This window comes from Sciurus carolinensis, chromosome 16 (assembly GCF_902686445.1).
Source record: "Sciurus carolinensis chromosome 16, mSciCar1.2, whole genome shotgun sequence".
Taxonomy (NCBI): Eukaryota; Metazoa; Chordata; class Mammalia; order Rodentia; family Sciuridae; genus Sciurus; species Sciurus carolinensis.
In genome coordinates this window covers 11,422,007-11,442,782 of record NC_062228.1, presented here as the reverse complement: position 1 = coordinate 11,442,782, position 20,776 = coordinate 11,422,007, and the positions used below count along the sequence as shown (strand labels likewise).

General features: G+C 40.7%; 1 protein-coding gene across 12 annotated transcripts in view; it reads right to left on the bottom strand.

Annotated features, from left to right (window-relative positions):
- The window catches only part of Wdr59 (WD repeat domain 59), a 72,582-nt gene that overhangs the window by 5,560 nt on the left and 46,246 nt on the right, over positions 1-20,776 (bottom strand). For 4 of the 12 annotated variants that reach the window (XM_047529037.1, XM_047529041.1, XM_047529043.1 and 1 more), the window contains 10 exons: positions 20,525-20,681; positions 19,952-20,021; positions 16,572-16,725; positions 12,481-12,537; positions 7,173-7,306; positions 6,030-6,111; positions 2,902-3,014; positions 1,451-1,601; positions 1,278-1,350; positions 147-363 (listed from right to left, as the gene is read on the bottom strand). In XM_047529037.1, the coding sequence (XP_047384993.1) occupies positions 147-363; positions 1,278-1,350; positions 1,451-1,601; positions 2,902-3,014; positions 6,030-6,111; positions 7,173-7,306; positions 12,481-12,537; positions 16,572-16,725; positions 19,952-20,021; positions 20,525-20,681 (1,208 nt within the window). Of the gene's footprint in view, positions 1-146; positions 364-1,206; positions 1,351-1,450; positions 1,602-2,901; positions 3,015-4,740; positions 4,977-6,029; positions 6,112-7,172; positions 7,307-12,480; positions 12,538-16,571; positions 16,726-19,951; positions 20,022-20,524; positions 20,682-20,776 lie in introns of those variants that run through there. The other 8 variants (XR_007105457.1, XM_047529039.1, XM_047529038.1 and 5 more) reach the window with 8 other exon arrangements.

Sequence of the window (20,776 nt, the reverse complement as noted above, 5' to 3'; positions counted from 1 at the left end):
TGGATAAAATTCAAGAGATTTCCTGTCAGTTCCCGAAAACACAAGCTCACGCCAAATGGTACTTTATATATTGTTCTTAAAGCAACAGTCCTGATTTGGGAGAACCAAGTTCTGGAACTGCAGTTCCTGCCTGGGAAGGCTGTTACCTTTTATTTTTATCATGTTGGTCCCGTTCCCGCTCGCGAGGATCACTGTAGGTCAGACTGCCGAAGCGGAGTTCTTCCGGCGAAGACTCTCCCCAAGGTGAAGATATGTGCTCTGCCTCTCTTCCCGCTGAAGAAGAGCAGATGGGAAGGGAAGACGCAATCAGAGAAGGCCCTAGAACACCTGAAACTCTCAGACTACAGTGTGTCGACTGAGTCCCTGGAAGAAAAACAAGCTAAGCTGAATATTCTGAGAAACAGAACTGCCTCTTTGTCCAAGTTTTTACTACAAATTATAACATATTGATATAGAATGTAATGTATTGATTATTTATAAAGATTTGTTAAATGACATGAAGTTAAAAGTCGAACACAATCTAGCATATATAGAATAACCACCCACGTGTATACATACTGGAAGAAAATATTCTGGAATGTAAACGGATGTTATTCCTAGGTAAGGGAGATCAATAATTACACAATTTTTTTGTCCACTATTTTTTGTCTGCTTTTCTTCCCTGGACATGTATTACTTTTATTCACTTTTTAAAAGACTGGGTCTTGCTACCTTGCCCAGGCTGACCTGAGATCAACCGATCCTCTGGCCTTGAGCTTCCCGAGTAACTGGGACTACAGGAACGTGCCACCCCGCCTGGCTCATCCATTACTTTCATAATTAAGAAAATAAAGATTATTTTTAAGAGAAATTTTAAAAAAATCCTGGAAAACAGAGACACCTACTCATGAAACAGACCCTCACAGCCAGCTGGAGTCGGCCCAGCTTTATTTCTCTACACTGAAAGTTGTTTCAGGAAGAGGTGGGTGATGGGAAGGGGCAGATGATCCTGGAAAGGGCCATGTTAAGGAGAAAGGAGAAGAGCGGGGTTTGGGGGAGAGCAGCAGTCCCAGGGTCCTTTCCCAAGGCTACAAGATGGAACACAAGACCCTCTGAAACTGGCCTTTCCACATGAAGGCCAGGCCTTGCTGGAACAGCATCCCTCCCACACCAAAGTGAGAGAAAAATGAGAAACAAACAAAAACATGGGGAGCAAGACGCACTAACTGAAGAGTCATGTGAACGACATCTTCGAGAGTACTGAGAACCCAGCGCGGCCTGTGTCACTCCACACCAACCTATGTTCCAGCCACCGGTGCTGAGCCCTGGGTCTGACATGCTGGAGCAGGAACCCGAGGAGGTGAAGCTGGGCTACAGATGGGAGGAGGAACACACTGCCATCAGAACACTGATCCACACCAAAGTTCACGTCAAGGAAAAATCAAACATGAGCCCGAGAACCACAACTTACATATCGGCTGTGGGACACCATGAGATTAGAAGACCTGTTAGGAAAAGGTCCGAAGGGGTTCGGGATGCCCTGAGGCCGTGACTGGGCTTCAAACACACTGCAGAGCATTGCCAAGGTCTGCACGTCCCGGAGTCGGCAATAATGAGCCAGCCTGGAAAAGCAGGTGCCAGGAAGGAAAACAAGTCAAGCAGGGGACAGAGGAAGGACGTCTTGCAGTCTCTGCCACAGGGAGGTGGAAGGTTCTCCATGCTGCCTCAAACCCTGCCAGGAACTAGGGCCTTCTGCAAATCTAGGCTCCAACCTGCTTTGAATCTGGCTACACTTGAGTTGAAATAAAAAGTACCAAAGTATTACGAATAGCCTAGAACCCCACCCTGAGAGCTCCCGACCAGCAGTGAGGCAAGAGCCCCAAAACAGTGTGGCTCACCTCACGCCTGAGTGAGGAGTCTGTGCCTCCCCAACTCAAAGGAAGACTCTCACTGCTTTGGGGGCAGTTCCCATTATTCCTCATTCATACAGCCTGAAGCTACAGAAGGAGCCCAGAGAACACCCCACTGCCTTGGTTCAGTGGAAAGGCCACTGACTCTGGAGATGGAACTGTGACTATGAGCTATTAAATAAGAATGACAAGAATAAACATTTTAACCTTTTAGGTATTCCTGTTCCCTTTGTCTTTTGGCACCACCCTACCCTAGAACGTGAGCCAGGGATCAGAGGGATTTTGCCTTTGTAATGGAATAATACACCTTCCTAGCACTAAGTGTTGAACAGTTTTAATTGTTTTTACACTTGCTGTCTTCCTGAAGCCTTACCTCAAGTAAGTAGAACAAATGTTACAATCCCTGTGTCGATGATAAGGCAGTGGGAGTACCCGAGCAGGTGACCCAGGTCTCGCCTCAACAGGTAAATAAAGGAGTACCCTTTCCCAGGCCTGAGCCTCATGCTATGGACATTCAGGTTGCTTTACTTGGTGGTAAATTATTTTATATATTATAATTCTAGCTTGCCATATATCAGTGCAATAAATCGAACACAAATTCAATGTTTTTATGTGTTGCCCATCAGTGTAAAAGCGCCCTGGTATTGGGAGAATAAACACCAACACACAATTCTCTAATCTCTTCCCTGGGGCCAAAACCCACTGAAGAAACTCATCTCCAGAGCTGTGTTTGCACTGATGTGATTCACAGACTAAAACACAAATCTCTGAAGCACATATGTACCTTCAGGGGTCTCTAATCCTTGTTATAAATGACAAGTACTGTACAGTTCCTTTTGCTGTAAAAAATTCATTCTGCACAGAGGTGATTTCAGCACTAAAACAAAAGATCCTATTTCTTCCTCTCATTCCTTAGGCTCTGCAACTTTCCCTGAGGCAATAACATTTAATGTGTTTACAGACCAAAAATTGACATCATTCGTTTTTCTAACTTTTATCTCTCAAAACCTACAGGGACTCCAGCAGCTGTCGCCCAAATGGATGCCGAGCCCAGGGTGTTTCCAAATCTGGGTCAGACTTCGGACCAAGGCAAAGATCTGTAGCTACTGTAGCCAGCGACCACACCTGGATAGATGAAAGAGAGACACTCAGACTGGTGAGAACAGGAACAGAACGTGAAGGAAGCCCACCTACTCTCCATCTACAGCCTAAAACTCTGCTGTCGAGAGCAGCGAAAGCTGGGAACTTGCTCAAATGCAGAAGCTCCCATTTAGACTGACCAATTCAGAATTTGCATTTTATAAGATCCTCAGGGGACCTGTATGCACTATAAAGTTTGAGAAACACTAGCCTTAAAACATCATTAAAGGGCTGAGAATGTAGTTCAGTGGGAGAGTGCTTGCCTAGAATGTGCAAGGCCCTGGGTTTGATCCCTGAAAAAAAAAAAAAGCGAATTTCGTAGAAAAGACTACAATAATTTCAAGGAGTTGTCTATTTAACCACTAACTCATGACTTTCCGCTGTTTGAGAGCATTCTGTATCATGTTTAAGATCTGTCTGTAACCCAAATAATGAAAATGTTTGTTGCTTTTCATTATGAAAGTTTTAATATACCCTCTGAAGCTAAAGAAGAACAGGGTGAGACTAAATAGACCTCGCATCTTTTTGTTGACACCAAATCTAAGGAATACCTTCAATCCTGAAATCTCATGGGGCTTGGAATCATCAGCAAAAACTAATGTCCACTCAGTATCTATTAAATCCAAGAAATGTACTAAATAGACCATGTTATAAGCAAGCCCCCATCCCCTTGATACTTTTGAATAGTGAACACTACTTTTAGAGAATCTTTTGCAGTAGGGATACATGACTGCAGCCCACTACTAGAAAGCATTATTCTAGACTGAGATAAGCTTGAAAGGGAGAAGATATTAACTCTGAATCAAGGAGTTTATAATCTAAGAAGAAACAATAAGCAAATAAAAATGCTGAAAAACAGAAACATCAAACATACAAAATCAATATTACGTGGCACCAACATACTTAAAACTACAACAAGTGTGTGGAAGAGATGAAACTTGAAGTTTACATGTATCTCTGGTATTAAGGGCCCAACAGAATGGCTGACTTTCCAGGGTGGGACAGGTTTTCTACCCTTTTATTTCCTCACTTCAACAGAAAGTATAATCATTTATCATTTATCATTTCTTCAACAGAAAGAATGGCACTTGCATTCATTTCTTCTGTTTGTATAAAACAGTAAACACATCATTTTCAACATGGGCATAAGGAACAACAAAAATCATTCAAGTATTCTCGCTGATGTCATTTCTCAGTCCCTTTAAATCATACCATGTCACAAATGATGACAATGATAATTATAAGACAGCAGCAGTGATGGTACCACACAGTGGACCTTTTCCATCTGCTACATACGGTCATGAGACTTTACAGTTATTCTATCATTTGGTTCTCAGAGTGGCTTCTGAGGCACTCCATCTTACAGTCGAGGAACTTGAGGTGTGGTGATATCTGGTGTCTGACCTCGGAGCACACAGCGATGTGGGAACCCCAGGTCTGCCTGAGGACATGGTCCTCCCCCTGTACATGGACTGCCTGCCCTGACAGGTCAATTCTGCCTGCAATGTATTGAACACTTAAAAAAAAAAAAAAAAAAACTCTTTAAGAAGTAATTTTTTTCTCAGAGGATGTTTTTTCAGAACATGAACTTGGGGTCTACCTTAGTACTACTGCATTCACAAATCTTCTCACCAACCACATGAGGAAATCATTCTTAGGCTCTCATTTTACAAACATCCTGCAAGCCTGAGTCTGAGATAACTTGCCTGGAGTTCTTCTGCTAGAAGGAAGTGAACTAGGCCTCCCACAATAAATTCCACATTGCTTCTTCTATGAATAAATAAATTTCTTCTGTAAATAAATTCCTCATGCTGTCTTCTTGGTGTACACAAAATCTAGGAGTCTGGGGCCTTATAGAAATAGGCGTCTTGGCACATACTCATAATCCCAGTGACTCAGGAGTCTGAGGCAGGAGGATTACAAGTTAGTTAGCAACTTAGTGAGACCCTGTGTCAAAATAAAAAATAAAAAGAACTGGAGATATAGTTTACTGTTAAAGTGCCCCTGGGTTCGATCTCCAACATCCACCTATTCCCAGGCAAAAACAAACAAACAAACAAAATTATATATATATATATATATATGTAATGAGCACCCTGCTTTAATATACTGATGTGTTCCTACAGTGATAAAGGAAATTTAAATTTTTTAAGATTAAATCATATTTTAAAACTGAACATCTGTTTCTAAAGTAACGCTTTGGCAAACTTTAATGAAGGAAGCATTCTTCCGCCCAAGTGCTGGGGTTTGAACCCAAGGCCTAATCAATGCTAGGCGAGTGCTCTACCACTCAGCCACTTGGGAAGCTAAGGCAGGAGGATCACAAGTTTGAGTCTAGTCTGTGCAACTTAGCAATACCTTATCTCAAAATAAAATTTTTTAAAAAAGGGCTAGAGATGTAGCTCAGTATGTGAAGGTTCAATCACCGATACCAAAAAAGAAAAAAGAAAAAGAAAAAACAAAGAAAGAGAGCAAATAAAAAAAAAATTAAGGGCACAAATGGCAGAGACAGACACCCAAATTAGGGTATGCAATGATCATTGTGGTACTGGAAGAAGAAAGAAATGTACTTAAAATAAAAAAAGTCAGGCTGGCCAGGGTGGTGAACACCCTTAATCCCAGCAACTGGGGAGACTGAGGCAGGAGGATCATAAATTCAAGGCCAAAATGGGCAACTCAAAGGGCAACTTGCCAAGACCTTCTCTCAAAAAATAAAAAGGGCTAGGGAATGTAGCTCAGTGATAGAGCACCTCTGGATTCAATCCCAGTATCAAAAAAAAAAAAAAAAAAAAAAAAAAAATCAATAAATTCTTTAGGATCTTCCCAACTAAGCACTAGTAAGAAAAACCTCTGGTGGGGTTTTTGGCTATAGACTAGCAAAGAAAACAGGAAAGAAACTGCAAAATCAGAGGTACAAATATTGCTAACCCACGGCTATCAAGTGAAAACAACCTGATGATAAAGGGACATCAGAGCTCCACCAACAGAGAGGCACGCTACCTGGACAAGATCCTTTCTTCCAACGAGCATGGCTGAAGTAGCGTTCTTCTGACATGTTTCCTGAATATCATTCACATTCAATCTGAAATTTTTAAAACAGAATAAAAAAGTATCTTTCAGTCTAACTTCCTAAGTCAACTCCTTCTGGTTTAACAGCCTAGCAATGGACTCTTTGCTATTTACTCCAACATTTTCACTCTGTGTCAGCCTCAAGCTCCCTGCTATCTGACACTAGGATTAACTACAGTTCATGTTAAGGGGGCTATGGGTTCTCACCCAGGGAAGGTGAACTCCTCACTGTTTTGAAGTCAGGAGAGGAAGCCAGACTCAAATGCTAACTTGCCAAAGAGTTTTTATTTCGAGTTTCCAAGTCTTAAGGGATTTAAACATGTACAATACTGTGATTTAACACAGAGTCTTGGTTTGTGTAGATACTAAAAAATAAACACTTCTTGTTATGTGTTCAAGTTCAGGAAGAAGCAGGAGAACCACAGGCTAACTAGTAAGCTGGTCACTCACCTCCTACTCCCCATCAACCAAGGCAGCTGCTTGATTTGTTTTATATACTGGGTGTGAGAGGTAATTCAAAGATTCCTGCTGGCTGCCATATGCATCCTCCCTATGAAAGTGAGTGGCACCAGTGAATACTGATGGAATATTGCTCCTGTGATTACATTAAGCAGTTGACTTTGAGTCTGTCAAAAGGCAGACTATCCTGGGTGGGCCTTACTTAATCAGCTGGGGCCTTGGAAGGTGGAGGGTCCGTGAGCCACTCCTGTTGGTCTGAAGGAAGATGAAATTCATATAAGCATTCTATAGCTGCAAGGATCTGAATTCTATCAACAACTGATGAGTTTAGCACAGGACCTAGGATTAGGAAGAGAACACCATCTGGCCAATGTCATGATGTCAGCCAGGTGAGACCCTGGGCAAGGGCCCAGTGAAGCTGTGTACAGAGGGATACTGCAAGGTATGCTCTCTGAAGCTGCTAAGTCTGTGGTAATTTGTTATACAACAAGAGAGCACTAATATGTTGAACTTCTACTAACACTGCTTTGAAGAAAAGTTTGCAACACTTACAAAAAAAGGTTTATTGATCCTGACTAAGCAATAAGTGCAGCATACTTAAACTCTTGAACTTACATGTACAGTTCTCCCAGTGATTTGTGAACAGGAAGGAGGCACGAAACATCTTGGATAATGACTTTTCCAGCAGCCTTGATGGGTCGATTGCCAGAGTCTGATCCTTCACGTTTACTTTTCCACCTCCTTGATTTCTGGGGGAGATGACAGATATAACTAATGAGGACTCTGAAGAGTGGAAACCTAGAGTTGCAGAGCACATCATATTTGGGTCATTGGTAATTTGCAGAAACTTTAAATTATATCATGCCCACAATTACATGAATCAGCATCTGTAGGAAATAAAAGGATGACAAAGGGCACTGAGCTCTTGATCCAAAGTCCTAACAGGAAAATAGGCACCAAATGCAGAACTATCTACATTCTGCAGGTGCTCAAAAATAAGATACCAGGAAGCCAGAATTAATTAATTAAGACAGCAGGTAAATAAGTTAGTAAAGGCCCCCAAAATGTGGGAAAAGAACAAATTTTAAGACTGAGTTCAGTACTAGGTTTAAAGTTCTTGCCTGAAACTATTCAAAGTTGTGTGTGTATATGTGTGTGTGTGTGTGTGTGTGTGTGTGTGTGTGTGTATGTATGTGTGTGTGTATTCGTGTTTCTTCTTCTCAGACAGGTTTAACAGGGTTTGTTGAAATTTTAATTTTTAAAAAAATTTTTAAAATATATTTTAATTTAGTCATAGCAGTGCAGATTCTGCAAACCTTAATTTATGGAGGAAGACAGAGAAACTTGGCAGTTTAAGAATTTTTCTAGCAACTTAAATTATTCTAGAAGTGATCATTTTAGGAGGTCAAAAATAGTTAAGTCAGGGGATTTGTATAATGGACATGAGAGATCAGGAGAAAGTGTCCCAATTCCCCAGAGTCATTTCTGTATGTGTGAAATGGGAAATTTCCTGGAAATCCAGAATTATTAGAGTGCAGCAGTTCCCTCTGGTATCTTCAAAATGACAACCAGCCACAGGAGCAATAATCTACTTCGTGTTCAGAAGTTCAAAAGGGATCACCAAAATGGTTCAACTAAGGAATGGAGGAACATATTTATTAACAAAGGAGGGAAAAGGAGCAAATGAAAAGGGTCTGACAATTTGGATTTAGAAAACCACGATTACTACCACATGTACTGGTTCAATATAACCCTGGTCAAGTTAATTATTTGCTGTGGATTTAGTCTCATGCTGTTACTCTTTCTTTGCTCGCTGATAACCTGGGGCTAGTGATGGACTTTGTTGTCGGTTTCATGAGGTCAGTAAGGATATAATGTAAAGATATGGGTGCAAACCAAAAAATGCAACCTAAGAATATATAATTAATATGAATATATAAACTCAGGAATCTAAATTAGATCATTGTTTGATTACTCATAAATTCGCTTTTTGCAAGTGATTTTTATATAATCACTTATTCATGAATTAGTCTTGGTCTAAATCGAGAAACTCTGACCACTGATGTCCTGTCTAATCCCAAAGATGCCCACTGCATATAACTTCCTATATGATTAATACATGTCTTGGAACATACTAAATCCAGGATACCTGGACTTAGTTTCAGGCAGGCAAATGAAGTTTAGCTGAAACATCTGTGAATTGTTCACCATAATGTGTAAGCAGATCTGCTGCACTATCAGATCAGAACCTTAACCCATCTGAGCTTAGGAAACTGTTACTATTTACTACTTAAGAAGTCATTATTCTTCAACACAAAGGGATGCTTAATCTATTCTGTGGAGTGTCCTGGTTCTTTCCAAAAGAAGAATTATGGGCATATTCATAAAAATACTATCACTTTAGCCACAAACATCCTGACTTGGAAGCAAGTGAAGGAAGGACATGTTGAAGAGTGAACAACCTGTCAGAATGGGCTGGAGCAGGCAGTGTTAACTGACGTAAGATGGATATAGTTGCGTGCATTCAATACTATGCACAACTTGCTGTAGGGAGGGTAATTTCATGTATCTCTACCCTCCAGTGACAGTGAATAACACACGGTGTTTCACTAGCCAGGAACAACATACCCACAGGTCCCACACAATTGATCATCTCAAATAAGACTTAGGGTACCAGATTAAGAAAAAAATCTTATGCTAAAAAGATTCCACCTGGAATGGAATATGATCCATCTAATTTGGTCTTCCGGGTTGTTGGAAGGCTTCTAAAATACTGTTGCAGGAAGTCATTCTGGCTCCTTATTATAAAGAGAAAATGAGAAGCACTTGAGCAATCGAGCAACTCAGGATACTTCATTTAACAACATAGTTTAAATAAACGGAGGCCTTGAGAAGGATGGGGCCTACTAGTTTTTAGAACACACTGAAAATAACCACAATTTTCTGGGTTTTAAAGCAAACCTAAAAAAAGCACATTATTAATCATATGAGGGCTCATGTGCCAAAAGTAGCTCATTTGCAAGTAGACTAGTTCATTTGGAAACTGACAATGAAACAAGTCCAAGTGTAAAATGTTTGGCTTAGGATTTAAAGTCTTGTCTATTGTTATTACCATCATGTTAGTTGCTGCTAGTGGCCTGATCACTCTGGGCTGAGCGCCTCATTGAAGCTCCACGACAACAGTGAGGATATGGGGCTTATTCCAGGTCACGGTCATATAGCCAAGATTTGAACAGGACTGTCATTCTTGTTAACTTGCTCCCTCTTCACTATAAATGATTTTTGATTAACCAGGAAAAAAATTAAGACCTGGCTAAGCTACCTGTTAATATGGAAATAGTTGGTTCACTTTTAAATGAATCCATTTCTTCATGTAAGGAGGTTAACATTTGATCCTTGTGATGTCTGCCCCACACCATCCTTCCATATCACTCCTTCTTCAGTCACTTCTGCTGAGCATCATGACTGACTGCATTCAGCTAAGTCAGAGTGGTCTGCTGCAGCTCTTGCAGCCACACAGCTTTCAAGTCAGACTCAGATCGTGATACTGTTCCCTCAGGCTGGGCTTCAGTGCCTGTACCTCCACATCTCCTTTCCGCTTTGTTAAGATTAGGCACATTCAGATAGAAGAAAACTGAGAGTTCAAAAAAATGTCTTAGGACTATTCCCCAATTTGCAGTCTTGTGTTACAAAGGTCAGTAGAAATAAACTAATGCGAGTCACCAATAAATTCTTGATGAAAATACAGGCAGTGATCTTTGACAATTTTTTGTAATTATTCTTATTGAATTATGGAAATCACAGTTCATATTTTCTGGGACTTCTTGAGACACCAGCCTTTGAGGAATTTAACTTCAATCTGCACTGGATAAATAGGAGATGCTTTATGAAACTTCACTCAGTTGCCTCTGGGCCTACAACAGAAGAGGTTCCCCAAAACGGGATCTTTCTAATTCTAATTGGCCAGGAATCCAACTGTAAAAACAATTATGGGACAGCACTAGCAGTTTTCTTAATCCAGCAAGGAATGACTGCAAAACTTTGTCAAAAATCCTTAAAGGGCTACAAGATAGTGTTGGGGTTGGGTGTTGTTACTTTTTAAATGGGTTGATTACTGAGGATCACTCAGTAATAACTGTCTAATGGCCAGTTATTCTGGAGATTTAAATATAAGTTTGCCTAAGTGACAATATGCAATATCTCAAATGAGATGCTAGTTGGGGCCTTGGGTCCTGGCTGCTCCCTAACAAGAAGATGGACCATTTTTCAGGGTGTTTCCTCCAGAGCTTCAACAATAAAAAGTATTCCTGCTCCCTCCACATTTCCCTAAGAAAGCTTTTCCGCTTAACATCTTACAGGACATTCTAGGAGGCTCTCTCATCTTGGCAACTGTCAGGTAACAACAAAAGGATTTTTCCTAGGATTCTTTGGTTTCAAATAAGAAAGACACACTAGGCTAAGCTGTGGTTACTGTCTGGGGTGAGGAAAGGCACTGTGGTCTAAAAGCTCCTAGCCCTCCTGCATTGCTCCAATCCCACTCTGATGGGCTTTAGTGTGGCGATTTCTCTGTGCAGTAATATTGGTACCTCTGAAAGAAAAGGACTGTGCATTTCTCTTAGGTCTTTTCAATGCTCCATCAACACAAAATGCCCTTCCCCACAGGTTTCATGAGAAGGGACTGAGGGAAGAGAGACAAAGCGAGACAGACAAATTATTACATGATGAGTTCCAGGATGTCCCTCTGAACATCCCAGGAAGGTGTTCATGGAGTACAGCAAAGAGGACAGGGAAGAAGGGTAGGGGGGAAGGAGGCACTGGTGCAAATAGCACTGAATGACAACCAATAGCCAGCTCGCGACTGTATCAACAGTGTTACTGCTACAATTGGAGGCAACATCGATGCCAGAAAATGGGTTAAATGTAAAAACAGCCCAAGAATAAGCCACCAACTGCTTCGCAGCAACCCCATCAACAATAAATAATCAGCAGAGTGGGCATGAGTCAAAATGAGTTCCTATTTAAAGAGCAGCAGAAATGAGGACTTCTGGAAAATCAGTGGAAATTCAGCAGTTGGGTTGGCTGGGAACGGCTTTTGGAGGAAAGGTGGCCATGTTGGTGGCTCCACCTGCAAGCTACTGACAGCAGAGGCTGGTACCTACTAATCCAGCTCTTGATTCCCCAACAGGTTTTTTATGAAAAGGCTACAGGACTGTCCTCTAAACATTCTTTATACCAAACAAAATTTACACAGAGCCTCAAGGCTGCCTTGAGGTCACCTTGGCACTACTGAAACATGAAGGGAAGGGTGAGGAAGACAGAAGAGGGGAGATGGCCAATAGGAGGAGTCAGAAAGGAAGAAGGGGAGAGGGGACATCTAAGCAGAGGTTTTACTGTTAATGTAAATACTGAGGCTAAGGGAAAAAATTTGTTCTAGAAAATTCCTGAAGGAAAAAACTTACTTCTGTATCCTGCCAATGAAGCAGGTGGGCACTTTCCTCTCAGAACTAGACCAAGACTATAAAAACACAGACTAAAGGGCAGAAGCCTCTTATATCTTCCTCTGCTCCCCGCATGCCAAAGGTAGGCTTTTGAAAGCTCCATGGAATTAGACAAATGCTCCAAGTGAAATCAGGGGAGCTAAAGACATTTAATCAGGGTTCCTCCCAAGAACCCAGTATTGTTTCATTTGCAAAGGACTCCATTCATGATCTGTAATGGTGTTTACCCATTTGAAACACCCAGACTCAAGAAGGAGGCAATCCCTGGTGCCTGACTCCTCCGAGTGAAGAATTTACTTCTGGTCCTGAAAACCAGCTAGCCTGTCATTTCAGGTTCCTCAAAGCCAGGCAGGTGGCATTTTATTCTTGGGCCTTTGGGTAGAGACAGGATTAGTTAAGGAGAGCATTTGCACAGCGCACAGTACCGGGAAGTCGTTAATTGCTTGTATGGACCAACGTCGCCGGGCAGAGCGAGGAGACATCTGTGCGTGAAAACGTTACACCCAGGAGGAGGGAAGAAAACACCAAGAAAATTAAAAGGGAAAAATATAGAATAAAATGAAAGCTTCCCACACATCTGATGGATTAAAAGGTATATATTCTGCAAAACTGGGATTGGAATGATGAACCTTTCTGGACCTAAGCACAGCAGTTTTTGGATTCCCTCGCCTCCCCCAACACCACTGCCTTCTAAACCCAGCTTCAGTTTCATCCATCTTCAGTCGTACCCAGGCTATTCGGAGGCTAATGTCAACACGACTCTGACCAAGGAACTATAAGAAGGCTTAAGGTACATAAGGAAGGACTGAGATCACAGTGCCAGGGAGAAACAGGCGGAGACTCTTTTCCCCTTTGACAGGTGAGAAGGAGAACATGTTTAGAGTATATTCTAATTCCCAAAAGGGAAGAAGTTCTCCGGTAGGCTCCATCACCAATTTGGGGGAGGGTGTGGTTGGTGGGCAAGGAGAAAAATGGGTGTGGTGACCCTGGGTCTGCAGGGCTAATTTCAGAGCAAGGCCAGGAAGAGGGGAGAGCCCTGGAGAACTGAGAGGATGGGGGACTAAGCTGAGGAGGAATATTCTTGCTAACAGTGAGAGCACCTGAGCGTGGAACTGGGAGCACAGGACACTGATTAGAGATCAGCAGCGATTCTGCTAACAGAAAGACCTCCCCCGTCATTCACATCAGAGTTATTTTAGTAACAAACTGAAGCAAAGATGAGAGGCTGAGAATTTTTTTTAAAAATGCCTGTAGGGCAATGCCTACTGTTTACCGTATAAGTTCTAGGCCTTCTGATTTGTCCTAAGAATGCACAATATTTTATCAGCTACTAATAGCTGGTCTACTTGTCATCTTCATTCATGTTAGCATCTCTGTGCTTTCTGACTTCCTATGAAATTTGAGGTTTCTAGGTCTCTTTACATTTTTAAGTTCTTAGGAGCAAACCTTGGAATTCCATCTGGAGAACACTGGGTGAATATAACAATATGACCTAAGTAGGGCAGATTAAAAAGAGAAGCAAACAAGTTTCCAAATGGCTCTATGAAGGTCTTCTGCAATCTCAAAAACACCCTGTAACCAGGCATGGTGGTGCACACCTGTAATCCCAGCAACTCAGGAGACTGAGGCAGGAGGATCACAAGTTCAAAGTCAGCCTCAGCAACTTAGGGAGGCCCTAAGTAAGTCAGTGAGACCCTGTCTCTAAATATAATACAAAAAAGAGCTGGGGAATGTTGCTTAGTGGTTAAGCGCTCTTGGATTCACTCCATAGAACCAAAAACACCCTGTAATTCCTTCATTTCTAGGTCTTAAAATTGGCATAATCTTTTTTTTTTTTTTTTTTCGATAGGGGTTCCGGCTTGTTGCTGAGGTTGACCTTGAACTTTTGGTCCTCCTGTCTCAGTCTCCTGAATAGCTGGGATAATAGGCATGTACCACCACGCCTGGCTAATGCAAACATATTCTATTCCTTCATTCTCCTTCATTTAAAGTTCTTGTGGGGTCTGGGGTTGTGGTTCAGTGGTAGAGTACTTGCCTGGCATATATGAGGTGCTCAGTTTGATTCTCAGCACCATATATAAATAAATAACTAAAATAAAGGTCCATTGACAACTAAAATATATATTTAAAAAATAAAAAAAAATTCTTGTGGTAGAGATCTAAAAGGGAATAAAGGTATGCAGGAGGAAAAAAATGGGGCACAAAATATTTGGTAAGCTGGAAAGTTTTCAGGACAAAAGTAATAAAGTGCTGCCATTTGACAGGTGGAACTCGACTCCTGCTGACTGGAAAATACTCCTCAAGAAGTATGGACCTCTAGGAGGAAGACAGAGCAGCCTTTGTAAGATATCATGGAAGTATTCCATTGCTTTAATTCCCCCTCTGCCCTATTTAAATAGGATGAACATAAACGAGCTTCTAGAAGTAAGTTTATTTCAAATTCATCACAAAATAATGACTTATTCATTTTTGCCTTCTTAAGCTAATAGGTTGAATCACACAAAACTATTTAGATCCAAAATGATCAAATAGCAGCAATTCAAATGATTTAACCCAGTAATTATTACACATCATCCATTAAAATGTGTGTCCCTGCCATAGGGCTTCTTAAGATGCCCTATTACATGCTTATGCTCTGTGAACACTTCTGTATATATTTTATACATCAGTATGAAAGTTTCCTATGAGATTATAACAAAGCAGCCTCCCATTTTAAATGGTCACTACTTAAAATAAAACTTAAATACCACTACGTCAGACAAAGGTACTGTAATGGCCCATCTTCTGTGGAGAAGCTGCACAGTAGAACTCCCCAAACTGAAAATGTCATGTTCCTTCCTCTACTCCCCAGCAGACGCTACCTGCTAAGAGATAGCTTGCAGATGCTTTGGTCCCTCTTTATGATTGTGGTGGAGTAAAAAGGGCCAGAGCATCATAAACAAGAACATAGGCCTTACTACTACTTCTGCAGAGAAGAGGTTCCATTGGGGAACCAGAGTGACCTTGACTACAGACAGACTTTACACCCTATCATGAATTCATAAGTGCTAGTCCATCTATTCTGCCCAATCCCAACCCAAGCATGATAACATGTGGCATGAACTGAGAGGAATTCAGAATTTCCCTGACTAAACTGTCTCCTGGAGCTGGCCCTGATGCCAAAGAAAATTCTCACCTAAGGGCAGCGGGTACAGCTCAGCAGGAGAGTGCTTGTTTAGCATGTGTGAGGCTGGGTTTGACCCCCAGCACTGCAAAAATAAATAAATAAAGGTCACATTTATTTAGCCACAAGCTAATATGGTTTTTAGGGCAATAAAATGTATTAGTTCTAAACAGTACATCAAATCATCTATCCAATTACATGCTAACTTGTTAAAAAAAAAAAAAAAAGAGAGGGAGCTAAGAATTTTTAATGTAAAGAGCTTGGGGAAGGTACAGTTTGAAAGATGTTACAGGGAAGTCTGTGTCAGCCAGGAGCTGTGTGGAAAGGGACTGTAGAAAGTTGGACAGGAAGGCAATAAAAAATCATTTTCCCTATTTAACTGAATGGTTTTACCCAAGACTGGTTCAGTCAGTTGCTGTCATTTGTTTCAGTCACAAACAACACTGAAGACTAGTTAAAGGCATAGCTGGTCAACTTAGCAGGGCAAGACAAGGGTAGACACTACACTGCAACTGGAGCTAAGACACTTCTAATATTCAATAGAAATTCATTTTTTAAATTTAAAATCATTCAATTTCTCAAAAAAAAACAAATTTTACTTATAAACAATCCGTTATTTCTTATTTAAAGGGGGACAACAACAAAGAATTCCTAAGCACAGAGTGTGTGCAGTAGCTCAGTGGTAACTCTGTTTTTACCACATCGTGTCATCAGCTAAAGCCGGTGCCAGATTCTCAATCTGATAACACAAAAAGAGTTCTTATAATCATTCCAACACTCTGCCACTATTCTCTGCACTGCTGTTACCCAAGGTTTTTGGCAGCACAATGATAACTGCTTTCAGGACAGTGAGTTCCTTGAGAACCCCAGAACATAAGGGTAAGTTCAGGTGGATTTTTGTATAAACCAATCCATTTCAATGGGAACTTAAATGTATTTTCAGCAGAAGTGGGAAACCTTTTAGAAATCAACTTTTAAACTCTCATGACTGTGAAATTCCCACTATATCAAGATTCCAAGCCTTCTTTAGAAGCATCCCTTAATTTGTTGACAAACATCAGACTACCAACAAGACCCGAAGCTTAATTATTCTGACCGAAATAATGGGAATCAACTCAATGAATGGGGAATCCAAGGAGTGGGTTAAATACCAAGTGAAAAACACAGACTGTAGGTACATTGGCCCCTCCCTCCACTTTACGGTGTTAAAAACAAAGGAAAAGAACAAAGCAATGACCTTTTGAACAAACCATGAAAGTGAAAGATATAAAGGGATTACTAACTTAGCTGCTGTGGCAGGCAAACAGAACAATTCAGAAGGGGAAGAAGCAAGGGCATGGCTCCGACACTTACCCGCTCCTTGTAGTAGAAAGAGCTGATGGAAACCTGTTCCTTCTCGCTGCGTGTGGGGCTCCCGCTGTACAAGCGAAGGTTCCCAGGGGCTTCTGTGCGGATCTTCATTGGTGCAATCAAGCCAGTATGATAAGCAGACAAGGCGGAGAGAGATCTGCAGTTGAAAACGAGAATTTTCTACACCGGCTATTTTTTTCCCCCCATATTTGTAAGTAGTGCTATTCTCAGCATTTGATGAAATCAAGAGGAAAGACATGGGAAGAAAAGGAAAATTCCAAAACAAGAACCAAGTAAAACTTTTAGAGTTGAAAATGCTTTATCTGCACAAACACAGGATACTCCCATGATTGAATAGACAGAAAATTCAAAGCTATAAACTACTAGAACTAATTAGCAAATTTAGACTCAAGATCAATTTATTTAAAATGTACTGTATATCTATATATTACAAACATCTGGAAAATAAAGAATTTTAAAAGTTTTATTTACAACAGCATCAAAACGCAACAAATACCTAGGAACAAACCTAGTGAAAAAACTGTGCATTGAATACACAACATATTGCTGAGAGAAATTAAAGAAGACACACAAAAATGGAGGGCTTTACCATGCTAGTGGATTATAGGATTTCATATTGTTAAGATGTCAATTTTCTCTAAACTCATCTACAGAGTTAATACAATCCCAATCGAAATATAAGCAGGGTTTTGGGGGTTTTTTTTGGTAGAAACTGAGCTGATTTTGTAATTTTGTGAAAAGGTAAAAAGACCTATAAAATATCCAACACAGAACTAAACAAGAGGGTTAGGGAGATAGCTCAGCTGGTAGAGGGCTTGCCTTGCAAGCACAAGACCCTGAGTTCGATCCCCAGTACCGCCAAAAAAAAAAAAAACTACTAAACAAGAAAAATAAAGTTGGAGGATTTATGCCTTCAGGTGTGAAGACTTCCTATGCAAGGCTGCATCATGAGTGTAGTGTTGGATAAGGAGAGACGAAGCAATTGCTGAAGGAAAAGACAGTCCCAAAACTGACCACAGATAGGTAGGTCATCCACTGATTTTCACCAGGTATCAATACCAATTCAACAAAGAAAGCTGTACACAGATGGTGCCAAAAAAAACCATTTCTCTCTACTGAATAAAACAAACTTTGACCCTTACCCATCATACACACAAAAAAATTAGAGATGGATCACAGATCTTTAATAAGGAATTTAAGACAGTAAACCGTTCAAAAGAAAACAGAAGAATATTTTGGTGACCTTGAGATAAGAAAAGATTTTTTGATGAAACACAAAAATCACTAACCATAAAGGAAAAAAGTAATGAACTTGGACATCATAGAAATAGAAAACTGCTATTCTTTGAAAACCATTAAGGAAGGAGAAAGACAAGTCACCAAGTAGGAGAAAAATCAATAAATACTTCCAGCAAAGGACCTGCAACCATAATAGACAAGTACCACAAATAAATAAGAAATACAGTCAAAGAAAAAAGTGCATAATACCTGAACAGTTTCATGGCAAGAAAAGATGGGCAATAAGTACATAAAAGCAGCTCAGCATCACTAGTCATCGTGATGGAAATGCAAATTAAAACCAGGAGGTTATATTTCATGCCCACCACAACCACTGAAGTTGAAAAGATCAGCAATGCAAAGTTTTAGAGAGAAGGTGGAGCAATCAATGCTTTGGACATCACTGATGTGAGGGCAAAATGACATGAACACTGTGCCCAAACTTTCTGGTAATTTCTAATAAAATTAAATATACACCTATCCTATGACTCAGCAATTCCACTCCTTGGGCATAGAAATTAATACCTATGTTCATAAAAAGGCCAGTACCTAATGGCCTCAAACTGGAAATAATCCAAATGTCCATGAATAGGGGAATAACCTGTATTACATTCATAAAACTCAATTACTGATAGATGCAGTTATGTGAGTCAATTTCAGTATCATTAAGTTGAGCAACGGAAGCTGGCCATAAAACAGTTCTGGAGTTTATGCTGTGTGGCTCTGTCTCAATAACCTTTAGGAACAGACAAAACTCAACTATGATGATAGAAGTCAGACAGTGGTTTCCTCTGGGCGATGAGAAGATGGGAAAAGGAATTGGGAATTTGTAGGAGTTAAGGACATTGCTTGCCATCTTAATGTGTGTGCTGAGCAGTACACTTCAAACTTGTGTACTGATAATTATACCTCAATAAAGTACTACTGGCTGAAGAACATGGTCCTGTTAGAACATGTGATCCAAAGTCCAAGTATAGATCTTCACTGTGTCCCTCTGAAAGGAGATGACTTTTCTGGTCTAACCTTTCCAACAAGGACTCTAATGTAAGGTAGGTTCCCTGGTTACTTAACCACCAGTTCCTGTGGGTCAAGATATCATCTGCCTGGATTAGTGTGGAGTCTGGCAACCTCCCAGTTCATCAGCAGCATCTGCTCACACACTGCTCAGTGATTCCTTCCTAACTGCTGAGCTAAGGATACTGTGTGTTTAGGTTATCTTGGTCACTGAAGCTGCATAACCAGAAGTCTATTGTATGATCTTATAAAGAAAAAACAAAAAACAAAAACAATGGTCACAACAGGAGCACTCCCCATCTGTTGGCAAGGTTTTCCAAAGCTTTCAAAGGGTCTTGCTAGTTTAGGCTCCGGAGGTGAGTGCTATCAGCATCACCACTCTACTGCTGAAGAAACTAGAGCAGTCTGGATACACTGCCTGAGCTCTGTGAACCACAGAGTTCCCCCTGGCACGTGGAAAAGGAAAGGAAGGGCTTTCATTCTTAAATCTAAAGCTTCTGCATTATTTTGAGTTTTCCCAACATACTCCTTATATAACTTTTAAAAATTACATGTATTTTGATAACATGTGATGGTATATCAGTGCTATGGGACTACAGATGATCTTTATGTTATTTTTTTTCAGTTTAACAGTAAATCAAATAACAAAAATTTTAAAATAACAATAAAGTAATAACAATAGGGAAAATACACATTAACAAAGGATTTGTCTTGTTTTTTTTTTTTTTTTTTTTTTTTTTTTTTGATGGTGCTGGGGATTGAACCCAGGGCTTTGAGTATGCAAGGCAAGCACTCTACAAACTGAGCTATATCGCCAGTCCCTGAATTTGCCTTGTTTTGGCAACAGTTTTCATCAAGCTGCCCCTTCATGTAGTTTGGCAGTATCTTATAGCAGACATCTCAGATTTTCTGCAATTTAATGAACCATGATCTCTCTTGAATGAATCTTATAATGGAAGTTTACTGAGAACTAAAACAAACTGTCCAAAGCCAGACACTGTGGTCCTTCCCATATTTCTGCCTGCTTCTGGCCCTCTGGATGTAGATGTAGAAGCTTCTCCTAGACTCACCTGGGAGTAGGTTCTGTGGGAGACACTGCCCGATGCATCGTCATGGGCCTTGTGAAATACACCAGGTAACCTGACAAAGGAGACAGCACATGGGCACATCAGTGGGAAGTGCCAGGCAGGACCGGGCAATCTTTCTTTCTGTCTCAATATACCTGAGGGATAAGACAAATTTTCATAAATCGCAAGGACTCATGACTACAGTGATCTTGTACAGGCCCAAAGATCAGAATCTCCGGGATCCAGGAGGGATGGGATGTATGTGGACTGGATCAAGTCTTCACAGGTGCTTTACATTCCCTATAGGGGACCTAGCCTCTGTTAAGAATCGGGGCTCTAAACAGACTCAAATCCAGGCTCATCAGAATGAAACAAATGAAAACTTCAATTCTGGTGGGACATACTCACAGAACCTAATCAGGCCTCAAAGTATAAAATACTACTACAAAGGAAGTTTTGAGTTCTTAGGAAATAAAAACAAAGAAGCCTTTTCTGAGGCAGATGTTTATACAGAATACATGACACTCATGGCTGTACTCCCTTGAAATCTAGAATCAGTGAGTCCCAGAGACCAACCTGCTCCACAGAACCTGGCCCCAGAAGTCCTAGGAAAGGGAATATTGGCATCCTGGTATGATCCATAGGCCGTGGTCACCCGTGCAAAAGTTGGTAAAGGTGGTGTGACGGAGTTTGGGAGTGCAAATGGGTTGCTAGAAGCGCTGTCTTCTTGGTTCTGAAATTTAAAATTCAACAAACTAAAAATCATATCCTATCCTAAAGTTGAGTTACAAAACAGGGGTATGATATTAGAAAATCAGGCAGCCCAGG